Genomic DNA, 25519 nt, shown 5'->3' on the forward strand with positions numbered 1-25519 from the left:
CAGAGGACTCTGCTCCCCCTGCCAGCACAGCAGCCTTCCCAGAACCTTGCACCTGCAGAGATCAGGTGTCATCGATTGTGCAGGGAGCCTTCTAGAGCTCAGCTGTCATATCCCCAGTGACAGCAAGGCCACAGAGGGCTTCCTGCACTTGCATAGGGCTGGTGACACCCAATCCCTGCAGGTGCAAAGTTAGGAGAGTAGGCTGCACTCTCACAAGCTGTTACTAGTGGATATTTTTTTCATCTATTTCAGTGAGTCAGCTGAAATCGACATTTGCTGGTATCTATCCATTAAAATCGAACCCTGCCAAGCCTACTTATTTTGTATCTCAGGCTCTTTATCTTCAAAATTTCTCCTAGCCCTCCAAATATTTTACATGTCTAAGTTGTGCTTCTTCCTTTTTGGCTTCACTTGGGCTGGATTTTGATTTAGGAAGAACATTTGTTTGGCTCAAATAGTCACTAAACACTTAAAACATAATATTGATAGTAAGTTTTATATAGTCTTAGGCATAATGCTACTACTCCACCTCTCAGGTTTCAGAGTAGCAGCCATGTTAGTCTGTATTCGCAAAAAGAAAGGGAGTACTTGTGGCACCTTAGCGACTAACAAATTTATTTGAGCATAAGCTTTCGTGAGCTAAAGCTCACTTCATCGGATGCATTCAGTGGAAAATGAATGCATCCGATGAAGTGAGCTGTAGCTCACGAAAGCTTATGCTCAAATAAATTTGTTAGTCGCTAAGGTGCCACAAGTACTCCTTTTCTTTTTGCGAATACAGACTAACACGGCTGCTACTCTGAAACCTGTCATTATGTTCCTCATGTAAGTCTTGAAAGTGCATTTACTTCAGAAATCCAAAGTAACACTTGCTTTGATTCTCTTCCTTTCATCACCAATACGATTTTTTTTAGAGAATTAAAATATTCTTATTTAGTTTTTCTAGGACAGTGTAAATTAATACACTCATGTTGAAAGTCTTTGAAGCCAACAAACCTAAACCTGTGTCAGTTCTATTTTCCTATTCTTGTCAACCACCCCATTATTTAGGTGAGAACTGATCAAAGCTAAAGGAGGAAAAAGAGTTCTAAACTACCTTGTCATACATTGCTAAGCTGACTAATTTCCCTGAAGTAGGCTATTTATTACTTTTATATTTTTATAGTTCTTTTCTTAAACTTCTTGATAAATGAACGTCAAAAATATGAGACCTATATTCTAGCTTGAATTAACAACTAGAAACTGGATCTGTGGCTTCCCTGAAACTACTGAAATATGGTTTAATGAAAAGTAGGTGATACAAAGCTTCTTCAGTGGTGTCATAACTCATTACATTTTTTGCGTTCTTGTCTGGAAAGCTAAAAAATAACTGAGCCTAGACATTCTTTGTAAAATGTTAATAAATCTGGGGAAACTCAATATGAACAGTTTTATCACTTGAACTTCGTTGTATGACTTAGGAATGACAAAGATGGCTAAAATGATTGATGAAAGACAGCAGGAATTGACTCATCAGGAACACAGAGTGATGTTGGTGAACTCCATGAACACTGTGAAGGAGCTGTTGCCAGTCCTTATTTCAGGTAGTTTCTGCTGTCCTATTATCTAATACATAATCTGAAATATCAAATCTAAAATATCAATAATCAAAATCTGAAATATCAAATCATAATCTAAAAATCAAATACATAATCTGAATTTGGATGCATGTGTATTATACCATTAAAAATAGAAGCTTTGACATGCCTCTTGGGCTGACTGCAAATATTTAGATGTTTGGCTGATTTGTGGCAAACTGGGAGGGGATGGCAAGTTGTAACGCCAACTCTCCATATGCATACTCTGGGTATTTCCTATTTTAAGTTCTGTGCACCTCCGATTTAAAATGAGCTACATAAACTAGTGATACACTATTTATATCAGATGTATTTGTGTCATGCATACTTGTCACAGTGTAGAGGGGTTAATGAGTATTTTTAAATGGCAGTCTGCATGTGTGCATTCATATGGATAAACTCCCTCATGGTTGTCTTATTTTTTTCAGTATCTGTTCATAACATGTCTCACATTAATACAATCTAGTTGCCATCATGAAGGATTAAGGGGAAGGATCTAAAAAAAATTTTGAGGGTGAGAGCCATTGAAAAGTATACCAAAAAGGGGGCACACTTCTGCTGTATTTCTCACCCTTTTGTCTGGCATGATATGTTTTTTTTTTACCCTGCGAATGAGCAAGAAGAAAGGAGAGCTTAACAGCTGAAGATTGTTCAGGAACAGAACTGCCAGTCCAACAGCTGAAATAGCTTATTCATCTAGCAAAATTCATGTGGTTAGCCAGAGGGAATGCTGGTCTGATTAAACTACAGAGGAAGGAGGAATATCCTCCCCAAGACAAGGGTGAAAGGTGGATTGGGGGAGAGGGAGGCATGTAATAGGACTGAGCACATTTTAGTATGTCAGGGTTTTCACACTTGTGAACATATTAACCCCCTCCCTGGTACTTTGCTGGGTTTTGCCTAGTGGTATAAGCGGTTTAGTACATTAAAGCGTTGCTTTTATTTTAAGAACTGACCATAAAATGAAGTAGAAACTGAAAATGAATTTGACAGTTGATTCTTGCTGCTAAATGAGTGTCATCTTGTATATCATAAAGCACATTTAACCAAATTACCTACTCAGAGGCCCAAACTAGAGTAGCCATCAGTGTTACAGATCAGGACAGAGGATGGAAGCTTGTAAGCAAAGCTGTGTAGGAAGGCTGCACAGAACTCGCCTGCATCTGGTCCATGTGTAATTCCTCTTAAAGCCCTACTTTTGTCCTGCCTTTGATTTTTAAGTGAATTTACTGTCAAAGGGTCACTCAGATTTTGGCCTCTATCTCCAGAAGAATTTACAGCAGTGCTAATGCCCTGCCAACATGCCTCCGTCTTAGTCTGTGGAACTGATTCCAAGAGGTTGGAGGATTAGTTGAGCATTTAAACAGGATCAAACCAGAGTTAAAGCTTGATTCTAACATGGTTTTGTTCTGGGAGGCAAGCTAAACCGACTTGTAATACATATGGCCATGTCTGCATTTAAGGCCAGTGCTAAAATACAAGTACTTGTGGCACTTTAGAGACTAACAAATTTATTAGAGCATAAGCTTTGGTGAGCTACAGCTCATCCGATGAAGTGAGCTGTAGCTCACGAAAGCTCATGCTCTAATAAATTTGTTAGTCTCTAAGGTGCCACAGGTACTCCTTTTCTTTTTACGGATACAGACTAACACGGCTGCTGTTCTGAAACTTGCTAAAATACAGTGGTGTTTGTAATGCAGATGGGGTTTTTTAATTACTGTTGTCCTGGGGTGGATTGTAACTGGCAACATGGGGGAGAAGAGGAAACAAGCTTATAATTCAAATATCAGAAGGGTAGCCGTGTTAGTCTGGATCTGTAAAAGTGGCAAAGAGTCCTGTGGCACCTTATAGATTAACAGAAGTATTGGAGCATAAGCTTTTGTGGGTGAATACCCCACATGCATCCGATGAAGTGGGTATTCACCCACGAAAGCTTATGCTCCAATATGTCTGTTAGTCTATAAGGTGCCACAGAACTCTTACAAGCTTCAAAAGTGGCAAATTGCCTTTGCATTTTTGCTGAATATATGATAAATTGATGTAAATAGAACAGTAGGATAACTTTTCTTTCTCTTTAAATAAGATTTTTTTTTTTTTTTTTTGGTCACCACATGTATCTAGCCTAAGAATGGGACTGTTGTGTAACCGTGGCAGAGCCTGATTGCAAGCAAACACAGTTGAATGCATCCACACAGCACCATTTTTCCCAGCAAAAACTGCACTGACTGTACTGCACAACCATGTTTCTGCATCTGTGCATTCTGTGAAAACCTGGGCAGCTCTCCCTCCTATGTTGCCTCAGCTGCTGCATGGCCTCCACCTCGAGCAGAGTGTTACGGATGTGTTTTGCAGAGTGGAATGCACTTGGTATCATTCTTCACAGAAATGTGGGAGTAATTGTGACACTTGGTTAGCTAGTCTAAGAGGTGTAGTTCGATTGGTCCTAGCTATAGAGCAGAAAACTTGTCAGGTTGTAATCAAATTCTAAGAAATATGTTCTACCCCTTCTCATAAATTAACGAACAGTACAGTTAAAGTGGCAAAAAACCTCTCTAGTGTAGAAACAGTTATCCTAGTGTAAAAGTGTTTATACTACTATAGCTTATTCTTGTTTGAGCTCTAGTGTAGACATATTTATAACTATCAGCAAAAAACCCACACTGTATAAATCAACATAGATTTACCAGTAAAACTTAAGTGTAGACCAGCCTTTAAAGTCTTTATGGTGTTTTCCTGTCCTGTTCAAAACATATAGCTTACTGTTTCTGAGTTTATGCAGGAGGAGGAGATCTTGTATATGAATCATATCTTAGATAGTTTCTCTAATCTAGAGTGCAATGTTCACAGCTATGAAGATTTTTGTAACGACTAAAAGTTCCAAAAGCCAAGGAATAGAAGAGGCCTTGAAAAACCGCAATTTCACAGTAGAGAAGATGAGTGCTGAAATAAATGAGATCATCCGGGTGTTACAGCTCACTTCCTGGGATGAGGATGCCTGGGCTAGCAAGGTATGTTCACTGTTCTTTCTGGAAATAGAAGTCAGATTCTATTTAGCTTCTCACAGCAACTATAAATTGAGGTTTTCAAGAATGTTTGACTAGAGTGTACACAACCTTATCTTGTAACACGATATAGTATTATATCATAAATAGGCTTGGAAAGACTAGATTTTTCAGTAAATGCTCATTTCACTGTATACACACAATGAAAAATGTTTCCATGATGCTGATCAAAATTTACAGATAGGCAATGTAAGAAAAATGCAACTTGAGAACTTACCAGAGTTTGACTTAAGGCTATTTACGTTGTATATTTTGACATTGGTTGAAATTTGTGTTTTAACAGTTAAGAAGCTTTAACTTTTTTTGAATCTGAATGTCTGTCATTAAACTGTCTGCTCCCCATAGTTTCCCACAATTGTGAAAGATTTTAAATGAATAAAAATAAAGTGCTTAAAATAAACCATCAATATTGTCCATCAAAATTATTTTTAAAAAAATTGAATTCTGCCAAGCTAATCACAAGATACCAAGGTACAAAGAATATCTTTGGAGATAATTTGGTCCCAGTTAAAGCTTGTTTTTAAAAGTAACTTGCCTGTCCCATTGCTTAGTCTTTGCTGATTCCTATAATAGAAACAAGTAGGTTAAAATGCATGGCACATGATCCAGCGGCTTATTGGAAGCACTCTGTATTGCCATGTAGGAGATCAGGGTTTTGTGCTCATTTCTGGTCTCTCTCTTTGGTTTGATAGGGAAGTGCTAGACTTTAGTATGCTCTTTTCAAGGAAAGAGTGTGTTTAATCTCAGTCATGTGGTGACCAAATTTTACACTGTGTGGTGTGAGTTAATTGGGCACACAAGCTGTCCCTTGAGGTCTGTACAAAATTTGTCCAACTCAGTACAGTACTTAAACACCCAATCTAGTATTACTTTAAGGCGCTTCTGTATGTGTCAGCAGGCGGTTAGTTTGCATTCATATTATTTCTAGAAACTTGAATTTGTTGCTCGGTGTAAAGACGAGGTGAAGAACTCCATCTTAACTGAGCAAATCTTTTTGTATCAACCTGGGTGTGGGTGGGATTAGTATCAGTATATGTTCTTCTTACCCCTCACCTCCAAAAAGGCTCTATGTTCAAAACAGTCCTTCTGGAGGAGAAGAGGTGTGAAATGAGACCTGAGAAGTTGGAACTTCTACAAAAATGACTCCCAGTCAACCCAATGTATTTGGGTTTTGTTTGCCGCTACTGGCATGCACATGGAGTGTGCAAGGGATGCCATTGCTCTGCTTTACCTGACTGTCCGCTTAGTACAGAAAATGCTGCCATATCAATGCCTGCCTGCTCACATGGGTAGAGCACAGGCCGAATGCAGAGCTACTGCTGTGTGCATTCACGTCCTGTGTAGCTGCAGTTACCAGCAAACACAGCAGCACAACTAGTGGTTGGGATGCCCACTGTGTTTGGATGGCCTTTAAAGTATGCTGCTAACAGGCTTTTTAGGATCAGTGGCAAAGCAGCAAATAACTGAAAAACGATATTTTAAAAAATGTTTAGACATAAAGACAGACTGGTTCCCCCTTAGAAAACCTGTTGTGATAGAGACATTAAAATCACATTAGCCTATGTATTGGTGCCTTGACCCTGATTTTGCATTTCAAGTATTTTACCACTCTACTACTTCTTTATTATGACTACTTTATGCATCTTTGTTTTTGTTCTTCTGTTTATCTTTTCTCACCTTTAGAAGGTAAGATTTCTTCCACACCCCACACCTGTACTTTTGTACTAAAACAAAAAAGCATGTCTGTGGGATTTTGTGCTGTGTGCTGTGTATATTTTTTTCCTGTGTGCCAGTTGTAACACCATACTTATGTATGTAGGTCTAATAGAGGTTTTTAAATGAGCTTAGCTACCCCTGCTCTGCTCTAAGATATCTGAAGTTTGGAGCAGCTTGTTAGGTGTGAGTGATGACAGCCCAGACTATGCAACTCTGCTGTTAAGAGTTTGATGGGAGTCTTCCCAAGTCTTTAGGACAGGTTCCTGTTGAATGTTTTTGTTTAACCTATGTTACTAGCTTCTGGTGCTCATGATCATAGAGTCCAATTATACAGAAGCAGGCTTTCTGTCTGATGGAAAGCTTTATACAGTAATTTTGCCCATCCCATAGTTTGTGGGAAGAATCTCTTGCTTTTCATCAGCACAGCCCCTCAATAAATAAGTTTCCTCAGAGAGCTTGAGCCTTCTATACAGGGCAGGTGGCTTAGGCTCATAACTTAAGTTACTTTTTTACAATTAGTCTTTCCTTATGGATTTAAACATTTCCCCCACTTTCTTTGAAACCCACACAACCTCACTATTCTAGTGCATGGGAAACCCAGGAAGCTTTCACTGTCCTAAGACGAACGCAGGGCAAACAAGATAGTAAGTGAGATTTTCAAAATTCTTAAGATATATGTGAAAAATTTCTGTTAGTAACACAAGTCAAGGAGCTTTTATACAAATGCTTATATTGACAGTATCTGTAAGTGGAAAATTTTGGCCAGTGTGCATAATACATAAGTATGCTTTGTGGTCAGTATTCCAAGTACATCATTGTGCACTCTAGGTAAATTTAGAGTAATATTTCAATTATAAATTATATTTCAACATGCAGGATTATGATAGTCTGCCTGCATTTTAGACATGTTGCATTGGGCATTGCTTGTGTGTTGAACGGTTCATGGTACAAAGGATATTAAATGTTACAACTGAACGCTTGTGAGAAGAAATAAGTCCTGGTATCGCCTGTCTTGCTAGTGGTCCCACACAGCAGACCTTCCTCTATTGATACACGTGGCAAATGCTTGATTTGGGGAGAGAGGAACTATTAATTTACTTATATTTGCTGTACCTGTTGCATGCTTCTCCTTACTGATGGAGACTTCCAATGGAAAGAGATGATTCCTACAGAAAGGAGAGGGAATAAAGTAAGTGGAGGAAAAAATTTAGAGCAGAACTGTTTTTCCTATCAAGTGCACACCATTATTAACTTCATTAAGATAATTCTAACACTGTTTTTTAGACTGGGTGTTAATTTCAAATTTAGACAATATTTATAGTTCTGGCAAACCATGAATTTGCTTAAATATAGATTTTGTTTTGTTTTGTTTTTGATTAAACATAATGTGAGTGTTGGTTTAGAATTTAAATGCTGAATGAATGTTGACAGTTTTTCTGAAGCAAAACTTAATTGTTGAATAGTTTGGTTGCAACAAGTTTTTCATGTGCGCCCCCCCCCCCCCCCCCCCGACGAACAGTTAAATGAAAAATCCCAGTAGATGAGTGGGGATGAAACTACAAATGGAATACATTTGAGTATATAAATGTGTAGTTTCTCCTTTAATTCAAATGTCTACAGGCTGTAACAAAACTAGGAAAAAAGAATCTGCTGCTACAGTGCTCAATTCATATAATTCCCACTGAGGCTGAAGACGAGCAAGCCGGTAGTGAATAAGGAATGGATTCTGCAAGAGACTGAGCATTTCTTGAGAATTGAGGGCTGTTGGGAAGCATCCAGCAGTCTTGTTGGATGCTTCCCAGGCTTGAACCTTGTTTGACTAAGCTAGTTGATATGCCAGAAAACAGGACTTGCTGTACTTTCCCAACATTGCCTTCTTTGGTAAAGAAATGCAGATATTGCACAGCTTCTCTAGACTTAGGGTACTTAATGATTCAGAGATTATAGTTAATATTTAGCAACAAGAGAAAGTGTCAGATTTTGGAGATTCCCTCTGAGGCAGGAAAATTGCCAATATCATTTTTCCAATCTGGGCTAGCTCTGTGGCTGTTCACAAAATTACTACTGATGGCGGAAGCAGCAAAAAGAGGAAAGTAGATCTAGGAGGTACCCTTGCTGGAGGATTGGCTTGTAAAATGCCCATTGCCTCTTCCCAAGTCAGGCAGTGGTAACCCTGATTGTTTTGCCTGTTTTATTTAGGCTCTGTGAAAAAACAGTTTTGTTTCTAGTATCAGGGGGTAGCCGTGTTAGTCTGTATCCACAAAAACAACAAGGAGTCTGGTGGCACTTTAAAGACTAACAGATTTATTTGAGCATAAGCTTACGTGGGTAAAAACCCTACTTCTTCAGATGCATGGAGTGAAAATTACAGATGCAGACATAAATATACTGACACACGGAGAGAAGGGAGTTACCTCACAAGTGGAGAACCATCTGTAATTTTCACTCCATTCATCTGAAGAAGTGGGGTTTTTACCCACGTAAGCTTATGCTCAAATAAATCTGTTAATCTTTAAGGTGCCACTGGACTCAGTTTTGTTTCTGTTGCTCCACCTCCTTTATCTGAGGAAAATTTAGACACCATAAATTTAGCTGCATCAGAAGGGAGACAAATCAATGGAACAGTTTCAGAACTCCAAGAAGATCAAAGTCCAGAAACTGAAACATCTTTTGTTTCTTTTAAAACATCTTTTAATATTTTGGTACTAAAACTGGCTTCCCTGGATACATTTTTAGTTCCAGGTCCCGGCTTGCCAACCTTTATCAATCAACAGGACTGTAGGTTTCAATGATCTCTGCGCTCCAACCCTCTCCCAAAGTCTGACAGTGGGCCAGGCTCTGTCAATGCTGAAGGGATGAAGCATACAACAAGTACAGTATCAGTGTGTCCAGTTAAGGGGCCTGTTCTGATGGAGTGTGTCCACTAGAAATGAATCCTGACTGGATAGAATGAAAATATTAAAACAGGCTAAAAGCTGAGAGCAATCTTATGCGTTGCTGTTCAAAAGAAGATACTCTAGTACCATACAACCATGATTTGGATAGGCTACAACTGTGGAGCTATCTGGGCAGTCCATGGGTTGATGTGAAGCTTGGTAACTATGCTTTTAAAGAAGAGATGCTCTTGAATTGATTGAAACAATTTATTGGCTATGTGAATGAGTTTCCTAGCAGAAATCTGAAATATCCAAGCAGAACAGATCTTGACTTACCACCACAAAAAAAAGAAAAAGAAAAAAAAAAAGGGTGTGTGTGGGGGAGAATGCTGTTCAAATCTGTGCATTATGTCTGTAGCTTTTGGGGAGCCCCAGGAATTGATGTATTTGATACACAGGATGGCAAGACTTAGACAACAGAATGATCAGGAATGGAGCCCCGGTGCCGAGGGGAAAGGTGATAGAAGACAACTTGGCTCTCTTAGATCCCAGGTTGAGTACGTAGTGCTGGCAGTTTTCAAAATAAAAAGTGTAAAAGCTAAAAAAAAATAAAATAAAGTAAAATCATGTTTCCTTGTGTTTACGAAACAAGAGACTCAGTAATATACAGGAAACCTTCAGTGTCATTTTACTGATTATAAATATACAAAGCAATGTAGAGGACTGCAATTAGCATGATCAGATATAATTCTTGGGCATCATCAGTGCACATTACTGAGGAGGAAGATATGGGTTTCTAAAATTTTTAAGTAGACTTAAAGAGGAAAAAAATCAATGAGGTTTTTTTCAGTCTGTCCTCTTGAAACCTCTTCAATACATAGTATAAATCCAAAGCTTGAAAGTGCAGTGTTCTACTGAATGCTTCAGAGATATGGATGTGAAGGACAAACAAACTTTAAAAATCCTTTCATTTATAAACCCCTTTCTCAGTGGTAAAGCCCTGATTCTACAAAGATTTATGCACAAGCTTAACTTTAAGCACTGAGTGATCCCATCAAGTCTCTACAGGGTCAGAGCATTAATATAGAGACTAGTGACTAATATGTATACCTTTTTAAAGCTTCAGTTAATGCTTTTGTTTTTGGATTATTTATGGAGTGGCAGGTTTGCTCTCCACTATCCATTCAGAGCTAAAACTCCTTTAGTCTGGTATGCAATAACTAAAAGCTGCAACCATCATCACAAGTGATAAGTTTATCAGCTTAGTTAAATGTTTAATAGCTTTATGCATGGTGCTTATCGTTTTATCACTTGCCTTACATTAAATACAGAATTCACAAATTATAGAGCTCTAAAGTTAATAAAAACCAGTATATCCTGCCCTATGATGGTTTGAAGTCATTTAAAAGCTGCTCCAAGTACAGATCTTTCACTTACCCCTGAAGCTCATCAATCTCTAGTTCTGACAGACTATAGAGGAAGCAGGTTCTGAGATCTAGGCCTTCTAATGAGCATGTTCTGTCACCGGACTTGGAGAGCTCAAACCTAGCCCCTGACTCCAAGAGCCACCTAGAAGTTGCAATATGGCATGAGGTGACCTTTAAGGAGCTGGGTCCCATACAATATAGGACTGCATAGATTGAAACCAGTCCTTTGAACTATGCTCAGACATGACTCTGTGGCAGGGGCAGCTCATTAACACCATTTAGAATAAACAAATGTAAGTTACTTTTATCACATGCTTATTGAAGAGCTGTTATTCTGGCCCTGTCTCAGACTTCTTATATTTGATTATTCTTGTTTGCTCCTAGTTGGCTAGCAAACTCACAGTGCCCTCTAGTGGAGAGTTAACTGATCAACACTGGCAAGTACACACAGAGAAAGGACTCCATGTTTTCTGCTTTTCTAGGTGAAGGAGTGTTAGTGAGCCAATACCTTTGCTATTGTTAGAATAGAGCTTCTCTGGAAGAGACTCATTGCCATGGGTAGAGAAGATAAAGTTTTTACTTATTAGAAAGGACCTAAAGTGCATGTATGTCTTAGTCTCCATAGATTTAAAAGTTCTGATTATTCTCTGAATCCTAATAGCTGACAGTAAATCTGTATCTTCTTCCATCCTTGTTATTGTTTCCTCAAAAGTGACACTTAGCTAGTGTCTGACTTTAAAGGGCAGATGAATTCCAAAAATGTAGGTGTTCAACAGATTAGGTAGAAAGGGGCATTAAACTTGTCATTGACCTCTTAACTATAAGACGCCACTTCCAGTAGTATCAAGTCATTTCTGAAAAGACCTATAAACCATAATCTTGTTGCTAAATTTACTATAGTTGCTACAGAGTCTTGGTATACACTTAAAAATCCTGATTTCCAAGATACTATGTCTGAAAATTGTTGCAGCTTTTTTCCTGCAGGAATTGTAGCACAGGGAAAATAACTGAACAGAAAAAGTAACTAAAAACTTGCATGTAAGAGTTCTTTGCATTTTGAGTGAAATGAAAACGTCTTTTGGTTTTAATTCTCAAGAAAAGTCTGTGACCTGCTGCTGTCCAGTACATTTTTGAGCTGTTTTAATAGGAGAATCGACTTGTGTTAAGCTTAATTTTCTATCAGCTTTGATTGTGTTTACTATCTGTGCTTTGGCAAAGAGAATGATTGTGAAAGTTTCTCTTTTGTAAAGGACACTGAAGCTATGAAGAGAGCTTTGGCCTTAATAGATTCCAAGATGAACCAGGCAAAGGGCTGGCTAAGGGATCCCAATGCATCACCAGGTAATAATCAAAATACTCCACCCATGCAGTGTTCAGAGTTTATTGTCTAAATGATTGTGGTTTTTTTAGAAAAAATTCTGGTATATTACTAAATTACAGGTGAAGTATTCTGAAAAGAAATGCTTAGATGTTCCTTCCTTCAAATATTAATGTTAAGAAAATAATTTATATGCAAAGTGCTTTGGAAAGCTCTGTTGGTTTTTTATTCATGTTGTTCAAATGATATAGTTTAAACCATGTGAAAACGAATCTTCTCTTTTCCATTCTGTTAGAAAATGTGTTCCATATTTAATGCTGTATTTATCTTCCTTTGCTAGTAAAAAAGTGTAATACATTACAATTAATATGGGAAAACGTGGCTCTGCAGCCCAGAGAATAAAAAAATCCCATAGGCACTTTCATGCTTCATACCTTTAGTTCTATATAGTATTGATCAGGCTGCTATATTTCCATTATTTATTTATTCCCCCCTTTACTAACCCCCCCCCCGTCTTCTCAGATATATCTTTTTCACATATAAAACTGCTATTTATGACACCTTATCTATTTTTTTTTAATTCCTGTAAGACTTTCCTGTGGCTAAACATAACCAATTGGCAGGGTTTTTTTCATTTGTGCATCAAATATTTAAACTAATTTCTTTTTTTTTTTTAAGGTGTAGGTCAATGTACACCTGAGCGGCAATACTGGAAGTGTTTCTTTTTGCTGTGTATGGTGTCACTGTTTTAAACCTCCCTCTCGCTCTCTCTCCCTCCCTCTACATAGTCAATCGTGGCAACTTCAGTTTCCTGTGGCGAAAGGTCATTGAAATGCATCCTACAAAATAACATTTTAATGAATGTGTTTCTAATACAATCCAGTTTTAACTGGGTTGGCAACTTTCCTTTTAAAAGAAATTTTGTATCTTACATTTGGATTTTAATTATTGTATTAACTAGGTGTGTACAGCATTATAGAAAAGCAATAATCAAACTTTAAGAAGCGAGTCAAACAAGTTTTTAGTTTCTAGATTAAAAAAAATAAATCTGTCTTGTAGCACACTAGGTTTAATTGAAGTAACCTCATTAATCCCAAATCTTTTGTCCGTACTGTTTTGTTGCTTGCTTTCATTGAGTCATTCCTAAACTGTAAGCTCTTTGGCACATGAACGTTCTGTGAGTGCTGGAGGTGCCCACAACACCTGGGTGGTTTTTTTTTAAAAGAAAAAGAATCTAGAACTACCATGCTCTTTGTTGAACACCAAGAAAGCTTTGCTGTAGGCTCCAGCTAAGACTTTGAAAGTTAGTCCCTCTTTCCCTTGCCTCCCACCCAAAAAACCCCACAATTCAAAATCATGTTCTTTTAAAATGTTTTTATATTCCTAAAATTTTCTATAGAAGCTTCATCAGTAGAAATGAAACGATCTTTAGGGATTCATTTCATGCTTAATTCATGGGACAGGATATACTATTAAAACAACACTATGCTGTTGCAGGAACATTGTCTTAGTAAAAGGTATTGGATTTCTTGTACTCTGTGTGCCTTTCCAGTCATTTCAGTTAATGTACTTTACTCAGTGAATGAAGTATGATTAGTGCAGCAGGTTATGGTGGAATTAGCAGTTTCCTCTTAATAAGCAATGAGTGTCTTTCAGTGTACTTATTGACTGTCTCCTGCATATTAGGGGATCCTGGTGAGCAAGCTATAAGGCAGATCCTTGATGAAGCCGGAAAAGTGGGAGAACTGTGTGCAGGCAAAGAACGCAGAGAGATTCTGGGAACCTGTAAAATGCTAGGCCAGATGACTGATCAAGTGGCTGATTTCCGAGCTAGGTAAACCTTCTATTATTAATAAAAGAGTGTCTCTGAAGTATATAGCTGTTTAGGCTGTGATGTTCATCACTGTGGTACAACAGGTTACATTTGTAGGAGCATACATATTATCTTGTTTGTTTGTCTTGCCATCTCTTCCAGAAGGATAAAACACATGGTGATGTGAATTCATATTTACCAGTGTTCTTGGGACAAAGCAAACAATATAGTTGAATTAGATCATTCAGACTTCACTCAATTGTAAACATGTAGCGATCTGATTTGCCTTGAAAAATCAACAAGCAGAAATGGGGTCTTCAGCTCAGTATAAATAATTCCACAAACTCAGGTGCCTTTTATAAATCAACACATTTCATATGATTCAGAGTACCCTAGTCCTTTGGGTTGCCAGAGGTGATGTACCAGAAGATAGCAGTTGCTCATCACCCTGATAAATAATGTGGAAGTTAGTCTTCACCTACAAGTTCTTTTTGTTTCTGTTTTCCATTTGGCCTTGATGAGCCTGATTCTTTTGCTTGCACCATTCTTCCATCTGTGTTACTTCATTGACTGCAAGAGTTACTCCAGACTTACACAGTGTTTTGGGAGGAGAATCAGGCCCACTGTCCCATGATGAAATTCTGGTTCTGGGCTGGAAGAGCAATTTTGTAGCAGACAAGGTTCAACATATGGTAGCCTAATGGGATCAATTAGATCATGTTTTATAGGGCACTTTGAACAGGAAAGGCAATGCCAAAGCACTAAGAACTTCTTATACTCTCAAAAGCTCAGGGGGCCTTGTGTTCCTTTGTGAAAGTGGAAAGGCAGGAGGGTTACAAAATACCTCGTAATATGAATTTTGTAATTGAATTTTGGTGGCTGAGGACACAAAATTGATGTGCAGTTGAAGACTGTCAGTCAGTTTCCTAACACTGATCTTACCTCAACAAAACAAACTGTTCCAGTGATCCATTAGGTAGATATGTGGTGGCTTCCTGGCACAATTATTATTTTTTTTGAAATATTAATGCATCTTGCATATTGCCAGGAGTGGCAACAGAAATTGGTAAGAGGAGAGCATGTAAAAGAAAACTTCATAAATACCATGTTTTTCAAACGTACGTAAACCAAATGGCCTCTTCTGGCATAAGCGTTCTAGTGAAATATGGGTGAGAAGTGAACAAAGCCAGAAATTACTTACAAGTTACTTATTTTGAGCTCTCTTTAAAATAAAGCTATTAAATCCTCCGTATGCCAAACTATAAAACATTCTAATCTTATATGCTCATGCTTGGAATACTTCTTTTATATTTAGCTAAATAAGCACTGGCATACATTAACAGTCGTTATCAGTTCACAGTCCTTGTACATCAAAAAGGCACAAATCTGGAGTATGATCCAACTTCCAGAATATTTATTTAGTTGCTTAATGATTCCATCTGTGCAATTCTTAAACCTGAAGCCTTCTCCAAATTATTAGTTGCATTGTCCTCAAAACCAGTTTCAAGGCGTCGATCCATTTCAGCCTTCATGGGAGCAGTGGAAGAAGAAGGTTAAAACTTCACTCTTTAAAAGCTTCTAGCAGATTCATAAAGAAATAATGCAGGATTTGCCTTGAAATTTTACCTGTTCTTTGCAGAGCGTCAAGGACAAATTCAGTCTCAAGGTTGAGTTTTCTTGCTTTCACAAAGCAACAGTTGGTGCCAGTCTTGTATTGGCTTGAGACGTCTAGGAAGATGATGACATCCCACCCCCACCCCCACTCCCACTCCACAGTTAATTTCTGTGCTGGCTAAGTAGTTAAAGGTCCTTGTATCTAATTTCTTAGAGGTTAGGGTTGAAGAAGCATATCTGAAGTTTTGGCCGGACTCAGGAGAGGGGCCCTTAGGCCTACTACTACATGATTATCCACAATCTCCTCATTTGGTGTTTTTTCTCCCCTGTCATCTATGCCTGCTCTATTAAACTAACAATGTATTCTTTTATAAGAAGAGGAAAAATCTCTTTATGAACTCTAGTACTTCAGACACTTAGAACCTGAGATTCCTACAACCACATCTAAAAACCTGTAAGATTCTTGGGCTTTTACTTTAAAGAATGTTCCTCTTCAGTTGTACTTTATTTCTAAATGTTTGAACAGACACCTGTGGTGGTTTCAGTTCTTCTCCTGCAGAGCCCTGCTGATTTCCTATATGTATTTCAATAACCTTCCCTTGGGTTCAAATTTAGTAAGATGTCCTACCAAGAGCCTATGTGTTTTTCAGTATTCTATCTTTTGAACTGGTGTAAATATGGGAACCAAAGCAGAGTGTACCTTTAAATTGCAGTACATAACTCATTTAATCCAGCCCTCCTTGCTGTATGCAGCATAAGATGTGGAAAAGCATTATTCCCCCTAAGTGCCATGGTTTAAACTGTCCTAGGAGTGTTGAGAAGCCTCTGAGGAATGAACAGAGGAAGTGGACACAGGGCCCTGCCACGGGTAATTCAGTTGCACTCTGCCCCCATAACGCTCTTTTCTCTTCTCGTCGTCATACTAGGGAACCTTCAAAAAATTCAGTTCTTGTGCTGATGTTGCATGTAAAACTCTAGTAAGAGACAGGCACCATTTGTGTTTCCTTTTTAAGAGGCACCTGTCCTAGCCAGTGTTCAGATGAGCTGTTGCCTTCTTGTTCCCGCTCCCCTGTGTACGTTTTAAACATGTTTCCTGAACACCTTTGCAATATCATGATTGTGGTAAGAATTGATGAAAACTTCGAAACCACTGTTAGTGCCTCTTGTAATTAAACTAAAAAAAAATTTTGTATGATATTCCTATGATGATCTTTGTGTTTTTTGAGTAGAGGACAAGGTGCTACACCAATGGCCATTCAGAAAGCACAGCAGGTGTCTCAAGGTCTGGATTTGCTTACAGCAAAAGTGGAAAATGCAGCCCGCAAACTGGAGGCCATGACCAACTCTAAGCAGGCGATTGCTAAAAAAATTGATGCTGCTCAGGTATATAGTAATTTTATGAATTCAAAAAATCTCTCACACTGTGCCTTTAAGTCACTGTGCTGAACTATTGCAGGTATCCCCAAACATGGTGATTACTTTACATGAGGTATATATTGGGGACATTTTCTTGAGCATACATAAGTCTCTTCTTTCTGATTTCACTATCTAGTGGGAGCCCAGAAGAGTTCTCTCACAGTCTCTCTCTCTCTCTCAAAATGGAAATTCTTTTAACACAGATGTAAACTGATACATTTCTGAAAATAGAGCGGGAGGTGCAGTCTAATTTTGGCCATAACATTTTTGTTAAAGAATTATGGAGCCAATACTATGAAAGTTTCACAATGTTGAACTCCCTTGGGCTCTCTGTGGGAAGTACAAATGCAGATTGAGTGCTGCTATGTTTTATGCAAATAGTAAAACAGTACATTGCTTGACCAAGAGGGTAGTTTATTCAGCTCTATAATGGAGGAAGGATATGTAGCATCTTCTTCATAACAAGAAAACTTCATCTTCAATTGTTAGGTCATGCACTCCATTAATTCAGTGTTAAAAAAAGAACTATTATCCAACATCCTGTTGTACAACATTTTTAGAAAGATTCCTAAAAAGAACTCTACATTGTCAAATAAATAAATTTAGACTTGTGGGAAACCTAGGTATAAAATAATTGTGAATACTTAAACAGCATCTAGTTAAAGTGAACTTGTGAAAACAGTCTGTGTAAGTGGGACTTGACAATGGTAGCTAAGATGTACATAACTTAGTATGGCTTGCCTCATATAACAAAACACCTAGTAGCCATTAGAATATCAGGGTATGTTATCAATATGAGAATCTTCTGTGAAATGCCCGTGTTCAAAAGATTTTATATAAGTAGGTGACTTAATCTTTATTTGTACCTATTCCTTTATGTGAAGAACTGGCTCGCAGACCCTAATGGGGGAAGTGAAGGGGAAGAACAAATTCGGGGAATTATGGCCGAAGCCAGGAAAATTGCAGAACTGTGTGAGGACCCCAAAGACAGAGATGACATTCTGCGTTCCCTGGGAGAAATCTCTGCTCTGACAGCTAAACTGTCAGATCTACGAAGACAGTATGTATCTATACTGCACACATTGTGGTATCCGAGCATCTTGCAGTTGCAGTCTGAGTGCATGAATTCGATGGATCAGGAAATTCAAAGTAGTTACACAGAGAAATTTGCATCCTGAAAGTGTAATTAGCTGTTCTGTTGAGAATGAATGTCTCATACTGTGGGTTTTCCTCCTGCATGGAGCAAAACATTTTCATGGGACAGAGAATATCATAGTCTTCACACTTCAGATTCACAAGTAACTTGTAGCAAGGGATTCCTTCCTGTCCCATATCTCTACTACAGAAGATCAGATGGCATGAGGTCCCCCTATAAGAAGATATCTATCTCTGCTATAAAAATTCTCCACAGGCAAGGTCTAGCTAGAAACTGGCCTCTTTGCACCACCGGAGCAGTAGAAAGGAGCTGCAGAATAACACAGAATTTTGCCCACAGTCTGTAATACTAACTAAGGTGCACTTATGCATTTACTGATACAGTTGCCTTCCCAAATGATAACTCTGGTCCTTTAAGAAAGTTACTAAACTATCAGATGGTCTTTCAAGCACTTGGATCATTAATCGTTATGCCTATGTTCTAAATCAGATAAAGCTTAGAAAAGCATAGCATTAAAATGGTCCCACAAGGATCTGTGAGCTTTAGTTCAATACTTAGCTAAAGAAAGTGTTTCAGTATCAGATCTGAAAAGAAGGTGCAGGGTGGAAGAGGAAGGTTACACTTATGTGGGTGTCAACAGTGGTCTTTAATATTAAATCTGTCACTTTTTCCATTTGTAGTTAGTGCTTTTAACATAAGATTTTCTTCAGATTTTGCTACCCTACAGTCTGTACATTGGTGTCTTTCTAACCCCGTAAATAAAGTCCTGTATAAGTCATTATTCTTAATTTCTGGTTTTGTACATAATGAACATAGTTATAGTGAACTGATTCATGAGAGTATTACAGTTAAATCTGTTTTCAGAAATATATAATGTCTTGTATTGATTTCAGTTGAGCGTGTGACTTCAACTATCTTTTTTGATTTTCAGTGGGAAAGGAGACTCTCCAGAGGCCCGGGTACTGGCTAAGCAAGTAGCTACATCACTGCAGAATTTACAGTCTAAAACGAACAGGGCAGTAGCAAACACCAGGCCAGTTAAGGCAGCTGTTCATTTGGAGGGCAAGATTGAGCAAGCTCAAAGGTGGATTGACAATCCGACAGTTGATGACCGTGGAGTAGGTGAGCTGTTTGCTGAATAACTGTTTGGCTTCATAATAAATCAGAACAATAAAACTGCATCTCCTGAGATTTTGTTTAGCACATCTGAGACGTTTGGTTTATGTAGAGGTGCATAGTTTATAGCCTGTGGCTCATAGCAGCATTCTGTGCTGCTTCTGCTGGTGAAGTGTGGTGATGGATCCTCCATTTATGAATTTAAGCAGAGGAAAATGAGCATCATATTGAAGATGGGAGAACTTGCAATGTAGAAAGGGCACAAAGGCTAAGAAAACTTTGAGGACCTTTCCAAGGTGATCATCAGATCAGCTGGATTTGTGAATTTAACATGCGTTCACTATCCTAAATAAAAATTGGTATAAAATCACTGTGTTCACAAAAAACTTGATAAGTCAACAAGTGGTACCATACATGCCTTTGAAGTTATTTTCTAATATCCATACATGTAAGTAGGAACAAAACAAAATGCAGTATTTTTTACACTGCTTTGTATTGTTTGTAATTCAAGTACAATGCCTAAAATACACATTTGTATATCGGCTGGCAAATTAGGAAATTAACTCCCATGTAAATAGAAAGTAGATGTTACATTCTGTAAGGGTTTTTCGTAAAGATATGGCTTCACCTCATACAGTTTCTACACAATCTTATGGAACAGCAATATTGTTTTGTTACCAGCAAGCAATGGAAAAAGTGATCAAATAGTCATGGTATGTCACTTGCAGGCATATAGTAACGATGCAGGAGTTGCTTTATTGTTAATAATTGGAAGTGGTGGGAAAATTAATTAAATCTTTTTTACGAAGACAAATGCTGCATCCCCACCGCCTCACATTTGTGGTGTTTTTCTTGTTTTCTGACCAGCTTTCTAGCTGGCAGGGTGACTTTTATCCAAAAAATAGTTTCAATAAAGGTTTTTTTGAAATCTTCATTTTACAATCTCATTCATCATAATAGCGAGGTGCAGACAGCAGAGCTGTGAAAGCTACGAGGAATCCCAACCTGACCCAGCTGTAGTGCAGTTGTAGACCTTCAGTGCCTGCCCTCACCTTTCGGTGCGGTCAGGATTACGTCTGTTGATGTGTGAACAACCTGATTTTTAGATCACTGGTAGGGTTTGCAAGGCTGGCAGTTAAAGAGACCTTTTTATTTTTGAACTTTGCCAATTTTCTCTAGAAGTTGACAATAAACGTGGAACTGTACCATGCAATTTTAGCCATTTTCTGATGCAGGAACTGTACAACAAAGTGTGATAAGACTCCCCAGGCCTTTTGGAAGCTGTGAAAGAGTGTCCCAGGAGGTCTGGTTGCCTTGGTGGGAACTTCTCCAATATCAAACTGCCCCAGAATCCACTGCATCCTACATCAGCATTCAGCTCCTAGAAGCATGAAATGTAAACAGATATGATTGTTCACTCTTTCCCCTTCAAAAGAAAAATAAGCAAAAGTTTAGATGCAAAAAAGATTTATAATTGCATAGTTACATTTGAGATTTTACATGCAAATTATGTAATTTCCATAGGAATTGGAACTCTCCTGCATTGGAAATATGTTAAGGCTTTAGTCAATAGGTACAATAATATATAATGCCAAAAATGTGTGAAGAGCCAGAATAAGTAGTTGTGGGAGCCTTAACTTTGGAATTTAAGTGTTTAAAAATTTGTTGTAATGTTGCATTAATGTGTGTTGTTTTTGACTTTTATTTTATTATGGCTGTCGGTAAGATTCCTCTATGAAGGATTCATTGGGAACACAGTGCTCTGTTAGATCTCTACAGTATTATTGAAAGAATTTGGCCTGGTAAACTTAGTCTTATGAAAATATTTCTGAGCTGTTCTCTGAACAGGGAGTTTGACCATGTCACAAATAACTTTGCATGTTTACACTTCTCCCAGTGTAAAGTTTGGCCCTATAGGATGGATTGATTGAAGTTCTGAACCATAAAACATACGTTGTTCGAAAATGGTGTGGGTCATTTTGCTGGCATCTCCTGCTGTTTGCTTTGTAAACAGCTTCATTATAATCTGCCTCTACTGAGCGATAAATGGATTAAAATCTTTAATTCTCACTGCCAGATTAAAAATTGGGCAGGATAGGGTGAAATATACCAAATGAATGTCTTCATCACCTGCTCCTTGCTTACTCCAAAACAACAACTTGAATAGATATTACTGGATTCCAACAAGACTCTACTTGGCTAAACTAAGAGATGTCACAAAATGTTGCATCTCGTATATTCTGGGGCTGTGACACAATTATTCTCATCTCTCTGTAACCAAATCTGTAAACTTATCTCCTGAGCTCTAAACTTCTCTGTTGCAGAGTCAGCCAAATTTGTGTGTGTTAGACTTAAGTGAAGACAGCCATACTCCATGTAACTTTAAGACTTAAATGTAATAACTCCCATTTAATAGAACTCTGCTGTGCTATTAGAAAAACAAAGAGCACCAGTCTCTAAACAAATGAACACCGCAGATTGTCAAGACTAAATATGGAGATGATTTGCAAGAAAAAAATGGTTGTCATCCCTCTCTCCCCGCCTCCACCCTAACTCTTGGAAACTTAAGTCTCACATCGCAGCTGATAAATCTCTCCTATGTATGAAGTCTGAAGAAAAAGATGCACATCACTACTCTGTTTTCTACCCCTTTTATTTTTTGTCTCTTCCTCCTTGTTGCCTTTGCTTGGTTTAGTTATTGCACCTAGACTTTTTTCCCTAAAATAATTTTGGGGGGATGGAGGCCAATTTACAGTAATCAGAATCGGTGAGTATTGTTAAGGTGGTATCAAGTTCATGGTGATTAGATCAGTGGGAACACAATTAACTAATAATCTGTTCTTGCCAACCCACCCTAGTTAAGGATGGTGAGGCTCGGGCCAAGCATCAGCATATTGCACAAAAGGAGAGTTTGAAGAGACTTTAACTCTCCATTGGGTTTGAAATGCGGTTGAGTGCAAATCTCGTTCTTCAAATACAGCTGAATAATCAGAAGGTTAAGTTTTGAACCAAAAAATAAAATTAGTCCTTAATTGCTACTCACTTGACAGTACAACTGAGTTACTCCCTCTACCTCTGGGGTCTGTGAATTACTGAAGTACTGTACTTCTTTCTATTGTAGGCCAGGCTGCAATCCGGGGACTGGTCGCTGAAGGTCGTCGTTTAGCCAATGTCATGATAGGACCTTATCGTCAAGACCTCCTTGCCAAATGTGATCGCGTAGAACAGCTGGCTGCCCAGCTAGCTGATCTGGCAGCAAGAGGAGAAGGAGAGTCACCTCAGGCTAGGGCGATTGCCACTCAGCTCCAGGATTCTTTGAAGGTAAAACTTCATTATAGGTAGAATGGTCACCATTTTGTAGCAGTTTAAGACCTGAGGAAGCCTCTGCTCATGCTGGTGGGGTGGGTACATAAATACTAAATTCAGTATGAAGTAGCATAGGAAAACTTACAGTGAATACTTGATTGTGGAAGCAGCTTTCACTGGAAGTATAGAGAGCTCCATGCTTCAGTGAGACTTAAAGCACTTGGTTTCATACTTTAGGGACCAAATCTTGGTGTGCTGTAGGAAAGACAGACTAATTTAAAGAGTCTATTCCATCTGCAGTTCCTGATGAGCAGCAGGATGGGTTTTGTACATGGAAAGAGATGCTCCGAAAACTGGCCAAGTATTTAAAGTTTTCTTTTTCACTTACCAAAGATACCACATCAGCAGCAACTTATCTGAGGACCATCTAGGGTCTCACACTATACTGTTCATTCCCTCAATGGTAATTTGGTCTATAATCACTAGTAGCCAAAGGGTTAACATTACAGATAGCTTTAAGAAGCAGTATTTAAAAATACTTGGTAAAGGATATTTCTGTTGGTTGCCATTTTGTGTGGTCCCATGAAGTTTGTTTTTGCAAGAATGCTGTTTCTGGGATTTGAAGGTCCTACAAAATCTTATGATTTTCATGCTATGTTTTTCAGGATCTGAAAACAAGGATGCAAGAAGCTATGACCCAGGAGGTTTCTGATATTTTTAGTGACACTACAACCCCAATTAAACTATTGGCAGTGGCAGCCACTGCACCTCCTGATGCACCCAATAGGGATGAGGTAAGTGTGGTAGGAACAACCAATATTTTCTTACGTTCAGCTTCTAATACTTAACTACACAGTTTTACAAGACAATATTTTTGCCTTTAGTCTTCTGATCCATAATTGCTAATAAAGAATGGATGAGCAGTAGTCTGAACTACTGGGAGTTGAAGGTTATGTCATGATTCACTAGAAAAGTTAGTCCCTAAACATTCAGTAAATCTTAGGATCTTACCAAGGATCTTCTGTCATGATGCTGTTGACATTCTTAAGCTACTTGTATGACAGATGGGTACTTAAACTAGTTAATCCTTTTTATATCTTTATATGTAATAGATGCTGATCATGTTCATCTAAGGACACATCAATCAATGTGTTAGACCTAATTTTTTTCACTGTGAAACTCGCTTTCTGTGCTTCTGATCACTGGCTTTATGCAAAATGTACTAAGTGCTGTACTTGGAAGTTGTATTTGGCCAGCTGGTTGGCACAGGGCCAGAACGATTCCAGATGCCTGAGAATTTGGCTTTGCAGGATAGATTTGTTTAAAAATTTTTTTTTAAAGACTAGAGCACATATTCAGAAAATAAGTGTATCAAACAAAGTGTGTGTGTGTGGAGAGACAGACATTTTTCTATTTAGAATGTTTTAGTTTCTAGAATAAATATCCACTTTATTATAACCTTCCATGGAAAATTCTTTTCTGTTTTATTTCTTACTTTTTAAATTAGATATATTAAAGCCTTTTAGGAAAAATCTGTGAAACTTAATGAATTTAGAAATAATTATATCAAGCATGACAGTCATAACCTTTGGCATGTGCTGCATTCTTCCCATCAACGAAACCTAGTTTTTGGTAGGCAAATTAATTCCTAGGGAGCTATGGGTTCAAAGCTGCTGTGACAAAATGCCTTTTATTATGCAGTGTGAGGAATTTCTGACTAGTTCTACTACAGAATAATGTAAGACATACCATTCATCAGTGGAAGTGTGATAACACACCTTGGCAACAAGCTGTACAGGATGGATTAGCAGTTTAAAATGTCTGTTAATTTGATTAGAAAAACTTGGAAATAACATAAGAATTAAAAAGTAAAACATTGTCCCAAGCACCTGACTAGCAAATAGGAAATCTTGGGTTCAAATTCCCCCAGTGTCTGAAGTAAATCTATTAGTAGGTCAGACAGCATGGTGCAGAGTGTGGTATTACACTTTGAATAGAAAAGAAAGCATCTCTTTGAGAAGGTAATAATGCACTTTTCCCCCACTCTCTTACAGGTGTTTGATGAAAGGGCAGCAAACTTTGAAAACCATGCTGTTAGACTTGGAGCAACAGCAGAAAAAGCAGCTGCTGTTGGAACTGCTAATAAAACCACAGTGGAAGGCATTCAAGCAGCTGTGAAATCAGCAAGAGAACTCACGCCGCAGGTCTCTTTACTCATCTCATAATTATAATAAATTAGTTGGCATTGTTAATCTCCAAAGGAATTTTCTGTATGATCCCAGTCACTAAAGCATGATGTGGGTGATCTTACCGTTGGCATTTGTGTTAAGATGTAACTAACATGAAGAACCCTGTGTGTATTTGTGTTGTGATGTCCACTTCAAGGTGGAACTATAAAAATGAGGATGTGTTTAGCTATTACACACAACAAGGCTGAATAGATGATGGAGACAGTCTCATGCTCTCCAACTTTTGGGCAGTAATTTCGATGAATTTTCCTCCTAACAAAAATGATTTTTAACAAAACATATGAGTAGAAAATAATGAATTTTTCTTTTAAAATGATTTTCTAACTTCATGTAAAAGCATAATTTTGTACAGTCATATAGGTCTATGTTTGATATATACTGCTCGTTTGCTTTAGCTCCTTTGAGCAAAATTTTATCATGAAAGTGGAGCTTTTTGTGTGACACGTGAATTGCAATTTGAGATACCTGGTGTCTAAGGGCAATTTTAAATCCTTTTCACACAGTGGAATTCTTTGTGCAGCTGAAGGCTTTTCATAGTGGAACTAAAATTGACATATGAATATTAAAAGTAAAACTAGAAAACTAGTTGTATTAAAAATAGTGTAGTTTCATGACAATGTATAGTATCCCTGTGTAACAATATTTTTGTATTAAATATTTTACATTTGGCAGGTAATATCAGCTGCTCGTATCCTCTTAAGAAACCCTGGAAATCAAGCTGCTTATGAACATTTTGAGACCATGAAAAACCAATGGATTGATAATGTAGAAAAAATGACAGGTAAAGAATTCTTGTTGAAAGCTTTGTTACTCATTGCTCATTATGGGTATTTT

At 38.0% G+C, this 25519-nt stretch overlaps 1 protein-coding gene across 2 annotated transcripts in view; it reads left to right on the forward strand.

Moving 5' to 3' along the window:
- VCL (vinculin) overlaps positions 1 to 25519 on the forward strand; it is a 108706-nt gene that overhangs the window by 63918 nt on the left and 19269 nt on the right. For both annotated transcript variants that reach the window (XM_077820914.1, XM_077820913.1), the window contains exons 5-15: positions 1461 to 1583; positions 4464 to 4624; positions 11948 to 12038; positions 13702 to 13849; positions 16672 to 16825; positions 17743 to 17918; positions 18946 to 19136; positions 22252 to 22451; positions 23102 to 23230; positions 24491 to 24640; positions 25358 to 25466. In XM_077820914.1, the coding sequence (XP_077677040.1) occupies positions 1461 to 1583; positions 4464 to 4624; positions 11948 to 12038; positions 13702 to 13849; positions 16672 to 16825; positions 17743 to 17918; positions 18946 to 19136; positions 22252 to 22451; positions 23102 to 23230; positions 24491 to 24640; positions 25358 to 25466 (1632 nt within the window). The remainder of the gene's footprint in view (positions 1 to 1460; positions 1584 to 4463; positions 4625 to 11947; positions 12039 to 13701; positions 13850 to 16671; positions 16826 to 17742; positions 17919 to 18945; positions 19137 to 22251; positions 22452 to 23101; positions 23231 to 24490; positions 24641 to 25357; positions 25467 to 25519) is intronic.

The sequence above is a fragment of the Eretmochelys imbricata genome, chromosome 7 (assembly GCF_965152235.1).
Source record: "Eretmochelys imbricata isolate rEreImb1 chromosome 7, rEreImb1.hap1, whole genome shotgun sequence".
Classification (NCBI taxonomy): domain Eukaryota; kingdom Metazoa; phylum Chordata; order Testudines; family Cheloniidae; genus Eretmochelys; species Eretmochelys imbricata.